The sequence below is a fragment of the Solea solea genome, chromosome 15, assembly GCF_958295425.1.
Source record: "Solea solea chromosome 15, fSolSol10.1, whole genome shotgun sequence".
NCBI classification, from domain to species: Eukaryota; Metazoa; Chordata; class Actinopteri; order Pleuronectiformes; family Soleidae; genus Solea; species Solea solea.
Window position 1 is genome coordinate 862,485 of NC_081148.1, and position 9,846 is coordinate 872,330.

Here is a 9,846-nt window from a genome sequence, read left to right on the forward strand (position 1 = left end):
GGAGAGACAAATAAGGACGATTAAAAGTATTCTAACTGCAATCCTTGATCAGTCAGCCAGGAGACTTGACAGTGCCTCACTTTTCTGTATGAAGTGATGGCTATCATAAATAGCAGACCTCTGACAACAGAACACTTAAATTATCCAACAAGTCTCAAACCTCTCATGCCCAATCACATCCTCATGATGAAGTCCAGCATAATAGCATAAGACAGGACATATACCTACACGAGAGATGGCGCCAGGTTCAGTTCTTGGCAAATGAATTATGGAGAAGGTGGAAAAAGGAGTACCTCCTTAATCTCCAGCAAAGACAAAAATGGCAAAGAGACAAGAGAAATACGAAGGTTAATGACATTGTCATCCTTCATGAGGACAGTTCTCCAAGAAATCAATGGAGATTGGCACGAGTGACAGAAGAACTGGCCTACAGGGAGAACTGCTCTACGGAGGATGCTGTCTCATTAGCACTTCACACGACCCTGACTCACCTGCAGCATCCAAACACCTACGTCAGGTTGCTGTTTGTGGACTTTAGTTCAGCGTTTAACACTGTTCTCCAGGACGTGTTGGCGCTGAAACTTCAAAATCTGGGTTTGGCACCATCGCTCTGCTCCTGGGTCAGTGACTTCCTCACCAACAGGCCCCAGGTGGTGAGGATACGGGGGTCCACTGCTGCACCACTGATCCTCAACACCGGAACGCCATAGGGTTGTGTGCTCAGCCCAGCCCTCTTCACTCTCTTAACACAGGAATGCTCTGCCATCCATCCCACAAACATGGTTGTAAAGTTCGCGGACGACACCACCGTGGGTCTCATATCCAACAATGATGAGACCCACTTCAGAGAAGAGGTCCAGCACATCACACAATGGTGCTTCAGGAACAACCTCATCCTGAACACCACCAAAACAAAAAAGATTTGAAAAGATTTGAAAGATTTTTTTTGTTTAAGAAGACTCATTCCCCCTGGGTTGTATGCAGCCAGCAAGGTATGTTTATTTATGTTGCTCGTCCTGTTAATTAGTCTTTTCGTGTGTCAGTTTTATGTTAAATGAACGCATGTTTATTTGTATATTGTCCTGTAACAGTACGACGGTGGATTGATGACGATGAAGTGGAGTCTGAGAGAGGAATAAATCCATCTGTATGAAGAACTAGTGTTGCTTATTTCCTGGAGGGAGTGATAAATAGTCTGGAAGACATAGGCTGCTGTATTTCTTTATCTTCATTAAAAAAGTAAACAGTTTAACAAGATGGAGTGCTTTTAAAGACTGAACTTTAGCTCCTAGATATTCATCTACCCATCCAAATACTCCTTCTAAAACACTCATCTATTCATGGTTATATTGCCACTTTGAAAATGCCAACTTTACATCAGAGTCCTGACTCGCCATCTCTGCTGCTTCATCGATTCTCTGTTTAGCTGTGTGTGTGGAGCGTGTGCTGGAATGCGTGAAACGTGACTCTGCCTTGGCCAATCATAATCGCTTACCTCGTTATTAACTCGACTCCTCACTAGCTGTGAGCCAGGGGTGCGTATTCAATCAATGCATAGTAACGCATCGCATTTTACGTCCAGTAACGTTAGCGGCGTTGTAACGACGGGAAAAGTAATTAGTTAGATTACCCTGTCACTGAAAAAATAACGTTGTTACCTAATGCCGTTCTTTTAAACGCCGTTATTCCAAACACTGGTGCCATTCAACTAGACCGGCAGACATGCTACCGGGCAGACAGAGCGCTCGTGGCGGGGGTCTCTGTGTTTACATCAGCGATGCCTGGTGCTGCGACGCTGTTGTGGTCTGCAAGCACTGCTCATCACTGGTGGAGTTTATGGCTATTAAATGCCGGCCATTATACCTGCCAAGGGAATTTAATGCCATATTACTGGTGGCAATATACATCCCCCCTGGCTCCAACAACAACAGGAGCGAGGCACTGCAAGAACTCCACCAGCACATCAGTGACCAGCAGACAGCCCACCTAGATGCCTTCCTCATCCTGGCTGGGGATTTCAACCACGTACGCATGGCAACCCCAATCCTAAATTCAGTAAAGTTATTATTCACGTCGGCAGTAATGACACTCGATTAGTCCAATCGGAGGTCACAAAAGTTAATGTTGAGTCTGTGTGTAGGTACGCACAATCTATGTCTGACAACGTAATCTTCTCTGGTCCTTTGCCCAATGTGACCAGTGATGACATGTATAGCGCATGTCGTCATTCAATCGCTGGCTGTCGAGGTGGTGTCCAGAAAACAACATTGGGTTTTTAGATAACTGGCAAACCTTCTGGGGGAAACCTGGTCTCATGAGGAGAGACGGCGTCCATCCCACTTTGGATGGAGCAGCTCTCTTATCTAGCAGCTTAGGACATTTTATTAGAAACCCATGACAATCCAGAGTTTAGACCAGGACACAGAGTTGCAGTCTTTCATGCTTCTCTGTGCTTCTTTTTGAGCAGTCACCAATTAAAAACCCTATAGAGACTGTGTCTATCCCTCGACCTACTAAAGTAAAAACTAAAGTAAATAAATCAATAACAAACAGAAGAGGAGTTAGACATTCTAACTTAATAAAGATTAATACTAACAATAAAATAGAGTCAAATAATACCACTTTTAAATGTGGACTATTAAATATTAGGTCTCTCTCCTCAAAATCTGTTTTAATAAATGATCTAATTTCTGACAATTGTATTGATTTATTCTGTGTAACTGAAACTTGGTTACATGAAGAAGATTACATTAGTCTAAATGAGTCAACTCCACCCACTCATGCTAATACCCATATTCCTAGAAGCTCAGGCCGAGGAGGAGGTGTAGCAGCCATTTTTAATACTAGATTATTAATCAATCCCAAGCCCAAACCAGGATATTCATCGTTTGAAAGCCTTATTCTTAATCAATCTCATCCTAGTTGGAAATCACAGAAACCAATTACGATAGTCACAGTTTATCGTCCACCTGCACCTTATTCAGAGTTCCTATCAGAGTTCTCTGAGTTCTTATCTGAGTTAGTGCTTAAGACAGATCAAATCATAATTGTAGGGGATTTCAACATCCATGTAGATGTTGACCGTGATAGTCTTAGCTGCGCATTTAACTCGCTGTTGGAATCAATAGGTTTTATTCAACACGTTAATAAACCAACTCATCGCCTTAATCACACCCTCGACCTTGTTTTAACTTATGGTTTTGATATTGATAACTTAAACATAGTTCCTCAAAACCCTCTCCTAACTGATCCATTATTTACTCACATTTAATTGTACAATAATGAATTACAATAACATAAATAAGAAATACTGTCTGATAATAATATGAATACATTCAAAGAGACAGTGCAACCTTTATTTAACTTGGTGCCATATGTCAGTACATCTGAAGGTACCTTTTGTGATTTTACTCCCGCCCTCATAGATAACCTTGTTGATAGTACAGCAGCCTCACTGCGTACTACATTAGATTGTGTTGCCCCTCTGAAAAAGAAAGTGGTGAATCAGATGAGACGAGCACCATGGTTTAACTCCAATACTTGTGCACTTAAACAGGCGTTACGTAGATTAGAAAGAAAATGGCGTTCCAATAACCTAGAGGAATTTTATATAGCCTGGAAAGATGGTTTTGTAGCTTACAAAAAAGCCCTACACAAAGCTAGAGTTGCCTATTATTCTTCTTTAATTGAAGAAAATAAGAATAATCATAGGTTTCTTTTCAGCACTGTAGCCAGGCTGACACAGAGCCACAGCTCCACTGAACCATCTATTCCTTTAACACTGAGCAGTGATGACTTTATCAACTTTGTTGTGAATAAAATAACATCAATTAGAGAAAAAATTGATCATCTCCTCCCTCATATTGGGACTGACTCATCTTTTAGCACAAGAGCTTTAGAAGCACCAGGTGAACATATAGACAGTTTCTCCCCTATAGATCTCCCTGAGTTAACATCATTAGTTTCATCATCTAAGCCATCAACCTGTCAGTTAGATCCTATCCCCACCAAACTGTTTAAAGATGTTGTGGGCTTTGGCACCCACAGCGTGTTCAGAGGAGGAAGGAAGAGTCAGCTGGTGGTGGAAAATAAGGCTTTATTGTCCCAAAAATCTTACACACGTCACCAGTCGCTCCCACAGCTGAGCGTGTGTCCTTCTGTGTTTCTCCACTTGTCTCTCCTCACGTCTCTCTGCGGACCCAGCCTACTGCAAGAGACCAGAACCAGGTTACAAGTGTGCTTATATAGCTGACTGATTACCTGATTCTGTCCAGCTGTCTGATCACCGGCTGAGCCACTCCTCCCTCTCCTCCAGCAGTCGCCGCTCTAACCATACCCCACTGCCACAGATGTGTTTCCTTTAATTTACAGCTCTATATTGACTCAAATTAATCTATCCTTATTAACTGGATATGTGCCCCAAACGTTTAAAATAGCAGTTATTAAACCCCTCAAAATTGCGACCCTTGACCCAGATGTTTTGGCTAATTACCAACCTATATCTAATCTTCCCTTTTTGTTCCTAAAATCTTAGAAAAGGCAGTTGCGAATCAATGATGTGAATATCTGTGCATTAATGGCCTGTTTGAAGATTTTAGATGTTCACGTAATAAGTTATTACGTTATACGTTATAATGTAATAAGTTATTACGTTATTGGCAAAAAATTATTACGTTATTGGCTCAACAACTTTATTACATTATTGGCAATTTATTACGTTATGGGTTTTATTACATTTAAATTATTACGTTATTGGCCGTTATTACATTATTGGCCGTTATTACGTTATTGGTTGCTACAAGCTCCATGACATGTTTACTGCACTCTCCAGGCATAACGATCTGATGAAGTGTTCCCCATGTTCCCGCATTATTACACCACTCTCAATGTAGAACTTCTGTTTATCAGAGCACCGTTTAACATCTTCCACAGCTGACACCAAACACTTTACCAAGGTTGGATCAGAGCTTGGCGGATGAGTGGCAGTAGGCTTCAGCACAGCCTCAGACTCCTTCAAAGTACCTTTCAACAAATGATGTGTATATATATCTGAGCCAAATCACCAACCTTTCACAACCTTATGAACAGGATAAACTTTGTCATTCCCCATAATGAGGTCAAAACCATGAATGGGGAAAATACCAGATTTTTTGACTGAACATGGACACGATGCATGACAGCACTGGTTTCACAGGTTGACAGAATCAGTGACTGGGAGCAGGCAGTGTCCCGCAGCACTGTCACCCGCCGCTGATCCTCTGCGTATACCAGTGAGAGACACCAACGCTTTTAAAACAAATGGTTTAAAACAAGGGCAAAAAAATCATTACATTACATGTCATTTAGCAGACGCTTTTATCCAAAGCGACTTACAAGGGAATTGAGTACAACCTGCCAGGAGTGGAGTTGAACTTGCGACCATGAAGTCTTTGCACACAGAGTCTTAACCACAGGCAGTCTTAACCACTGAGCCACTCCACCCCCAAATCATTAAACTGAAAAGACATTTGAGAAACATTGATTGACCATTGACATTGATTGACCATTTTCTGGACAAAAGAATACTCGATTAAATGAGAAAATAATCAATAGATTCATAGATTTCAAAAATAAACAGTAAATTTCATTAAACACTGAAAAGACATCTCTAGCAGTGTTTCTTCGACAACCACTTTCACTTCAAGATGAGACTTGTGGCACTGTGGCCATGTCTCCTAAGATGAAAGTCTGTGAGTGAGTGAAAGAGCGAATACATTTTTTTAACATGGTTACTCTCGCTTTATTTTAATTTTCTTTCCATCTTTAAATCCTGGCTCAAAACTCACCTCTTTAGACAGGCTTATAGTCTCATAGACTTGGTTTATATTTCTTATACCTTCCATTTTTTGGACGACGGGATGGAGTCGTGGAGCCTGGAGGTGAATCAAACCGGTAGCTAGGCGAGGCTGATGTTAGCTCACTCACATGCTCGGACACAAACACAACAGAGTGACAACAGAACCAATGAACATCAGAGGGTAGTGGATGGATTTATGAATGGATTGACTCTCACTTAAGTGCAATTACAGTCCATTTGTCCGTAAAACACTTTAAAAGTTACAGGTAAGTAGCGTCAGTAAGTCACGCCAGCGTCTGCTTAAACCAGAAGTTGTTATCCTCTCCTTTGCTTACCTTTGTGTTCATTTCTCCTTAAGTTGTCAACTCTGCTGACAACTGCTCTGTTTAGTGAGTGAGTCATAACCACTGCCTACATGACATCTGTGAATACAGCAGGGTACGTCTCTTCCATCTTTCTTGCAATCTCACTGAGGCGTTTCTGGTGATGGATTTCACTGACCACCAGCCGTATCATTTCAAGTCTGTCACTTTTTGTCACTTACCTCTTTCTCAATGATTTCTGATGGAATCTTCTGCCAGCTGTTGTCAGACAGTCGTCGAGACGTGAAATCCAGAAAGCCATACTTGTAGACAGTGGTGAGCATGCACTTGAAGAGCAGTTGCAACCTGAGGGTGTTCAGAAATACATGAGGAACAAATTAGGCTGTGTGTATGAATGTATGATTGTTGATGAATGACTGAATGAATGAATGAATTTGAAATGATACTGCACTGTAAATCCATCCATTTTCCTAATTTGTGATAGCTTACTCAGCAACTCCATAATGGACTAATTCAACCAGAAAATCCATAACATTACATTACATGTCATTTAGCAGACGCTTTTATCCAAAGCGACTTACAATAAGTGCATTTAAACATTTGGGTACAAATAAGAGCTAGAAGTAAGTAAGAGCTTCAAGTAAACCAAACTATGAAGTGCTAGTCATAAGTGCGATTTATACCTTTTTTTTTTTTTTTTTTTTTTTTTGTCGTCGTCTTAGTCGAGGTAGAGTCGGAAGAAATGTGTTTTTAGTCGGTGTCGGAAGATGTGGAGGCTTTCCGCTGTCCGGATGTCGATGAGGAGCTCGTTCCACCATTTGGGAGCAAGGACAGTGAACAGTCTCGAGTTCTGCGAATGCCTCTGCGATCCTCTCAGTGAGGGGGCAGCGAGCCGGTTTGCCGATGCAGAGCGAAGTGGGCGGGCTGGGGTGTAGGTTTTGATCATGTCCTGGATGTAGGCTGGACCGGATCTGTTTGTAGCATGGAACGCAAGCACTAGATTCTTGAAGCGGATGCGAGCAGCTACAGGAAGCCAGTGAAGGGAGTGGAGGAGCGGTGTAGTGTGGGAGAATTTTGGTAAGTTGAATACCAGTCGAGCTGCTGCGTTCTGGATGAGTTGCAGAGGTCGTATGGCACACGCAGGGAGACCAGCCAGGAGGGAGTTGCAGTAATCCAAGCGTGAGATGACAAGAGCCTGGACCAGAACCTGTGCCGCCTTCTGGGTTAGAAGAGGCCGTATCCTTCTGATGTTGTGCAACATGTATCTGCAAGATCGAGCTGTTGCAGCAATGTTGGCAGTGAGGGAGAGATGGTCATCAAGTGTCACACCCAGGTTCCTTGCGGTATGAGAAGGAGTTACCACAGAGTTGTCGAGGGTGATGGTTAGGTCTGTGGTGGGAGAGCCCTTTCCTGGGAGAAAAAGAAACTCAGTCTTGTCGAGATTGAGTTTCAGGTGATGGTCAGACATCCACTGAGAGATGTCGGTCAGACAAGCGGAGATCCGTTCTGCTACATGTGTGTCGGAGCTGGGAAAAGAGAGAATGAGTTGGGTGTCATCGGCGTAGCTGTGATAGGAAAAACCATGAGAGAGAATAACAGAACCAAGAGAGTTGGTGTATAGAGAGAAGAGGAGAGGGCCCAAGACAGAACCCTGAGGGACCCCAGTAGCTAGAGGACAGGGTTACGACACAGATCCTCTCCAGGTTACTCTGTATGTTCGGTTTGGAAGATAGGACGAGAGTAGGGTAAGTGCAGAGCCTGAGACACCTAGTTCTTGAAGGGAGGAAGTAAGGATCTGGTGGTTAACTGTGTCAAAGCTGCAGAAAGGTCCAAGAGGATGAGCACAGAGGAGAGAGAGGCAGCCCTGGCAGTGTGGAGTTGCTCAATGACAGCAAGAAGTGCAGTTTCGGTCGAGTGACCTGCTTTAAAACCAGACTGAAGAGGATCAAGAAGGTTGTTCCGGTGAAGGTAGGAGGAGAGTTGATTAAAGATAGCACGCTCCAGAGTTTTGGAGAGAAAAGGAATTAGAGAGACAGGTCTGTAGTTATTTACTTCAGACGGGTCAAGGGTGGGTTTTTTAAGGAGGGGGGTCACTCTGGCCTCTTTAAGAGAGTCCGGAAAGCAACCAGAGGATAGAGATGTGTTAATGAGGTGGGTGAGGAAAGGAAGAAGATCAGAAGCAATTGCCTGAAGAAGGTGAGAGGGGATAGGGTCAAGGGGGCAGGAGGTGGGGCGGGCAGAGGTTATTAGGGAAAGAACTTGATCCTGAGATAGAGGGGTGAAAAAGGATAGAGAAGGAGCTGAATTTGTGGTTGGTAGAGTGGTGAGATCAGGAGGTGGGGTTGAGAAAGTAGAGCGAATGTCATCTACTTTTTTTGTGAAGTAGTTGACAAAGTGAATTGGTAGAAGGGAGGAGGGAGGAGGGGGGGTGGGGGGGGTCAAGGAGATTAGAGAAGATCGAGAAAAGTTTTTTGGGGTTAGAGAAAGAGGATTGAATTTTAGTCTGATAGAAAGATTGTTTGGCTGCAAAGATAGAGGCAGTGAAGGTGAAGAGAAGAGAGTGATAGGAAAGCAGGTCGTCAGGGTGTTTTGATTTCCTCCATTTTTTACTTTCTGCTGCCCGTATCGTGGCTCTCTCAGCACGCACTGAGTCCGACAACCACGGGGCTGGGGAGGACTTACGAACCCGCCGTGAAGTAAGAGGACAGAGAGAGTCAAGAGAGGAGGACAGAGTAGAGAGGAAGGTGTCTGTGGCAGAGTTGGGATGCATGAGGGAGAAGGAGTCAGCTGAAGGAAGTGCTGATAGAACAGTTGAGGAGAGAGAGGAGGGAGAGAGAGAGCGAATGTTACGACGGACAAGTGCAATATCTGATGAGATGAGACCATCAGATTGGGAGAGTGGGAGAGAGTAGGAAATGAAGAAATGATCAGAGACATGAAGTGGAGTTACCGTGAGGTCGGAGGTGGAGCAGTTTCTGGTGAAGATGAGGTCAAGGTGGTTGCCAGCTTTGTGAGTTGGTGGAGAAGGAGCAAGTGAGAGAGAAAGAGACGAAAGTAGAAGAAGTAGATCAGATGACTTCTCTGCCTGGATGTTGAAGTCACCAAGAAGAACAAGTGGTGGGCCATTTTCTGGGATGTTTGAGAGGAGGACATCTAGTTCCTCCAAGAAGTGTCCCAATGGGCCTGGTGGACAGTACAATGATGAGTTTTACTGGGTGAGTTACAGTTACAGCATGAAATTCAAACGACTGTGAAGAGAAGTGTGGCAGTGGGTAAAGAGTGAAAGTCCAGTTGGGGTTGATGAGCAGACCTGTCCCGCCACCTCTTCCAGTGGATCTGGGTGTGTGGGAGAAGGAGTGGGCGGAGGAGAGAGCCGCAGGGGTGGCTGTGTTGGAGGGTGTTATCCAAGTCTCAGTGAGAGCAAGGAGACTGGCAGTTCCACAGGCCCCCTGCGACAAGGTGTTGGATGTGTGTGGAGTGGGTGGGATAGATAAGTGAGGACAGGTTATGGTGATGCTGTGAGTGATTGTGAGGTTTGTAGTATCTATGAGAAGAGACATGAACAGGAATGGAAAAAAGGCACATATGTGAAAGGTAGAAAACACTTGCAGACAGGTACTTAGCCTCATTGTTAGACTCCGGTGTAGACTCCTTTGTCTTTGTCTTCCTGAGTCTTCGTCTGAAGAG

At 43.8% G+C, this 9,846-nt stretch overlaps 1 protein-coding gene across 1 annotated transcript; it reads right to left on the reverse strand.

Annotated features, from left to right (window-relative positions):
- Positions 1-743: 743 nt before the first annotated feature.
- Positions 744-9,345, reverse strand: LOC131474297 (uncharacterized). The gene is made up of 4 exons (XM_058652092.1): positions 9,110-9,345; positions 6,890-7,685; positions 6,381-6,485; positions 744-896 (listed from the first exon to the last, which is right to left on the reverse strand). The coding sequence occupies exons 1-4, from the start codon at positions 9,310-9,312 to the stop codon at positions 744-746; spliced, it is 1,257 nt and encodes a 418-aa protein (XP_058508075.1). The 5' UTR covers positions 9,313-9,345.
- Between the last annotated feature and the right edge of the window lie 501 nt (positions 9,346-9,846).

Coding starts and splice junctions, on each gene's coding strand:
- LOC131474297 (XM_058652092.1), bottom strand. CDS start 9,312: ATGTCCTCCTCTCAAACATCCCAGAAAATGGCCCACCACTTGTTCTTC. Junction 6,486..6,889: donor AAACACATTTCTTCCGACTC/TACCTCGACTAA, acceptor CTGCTCTTCAAG/TGCATGCTCACCACTGTCTA. Junction 897..6,380: donor CAGAAATCATTGAGAAAGAG/GTAAGTGACAAA, acceptor GGTGGTGTTCAG/GATGAGGTTGTTCCTGAAGC.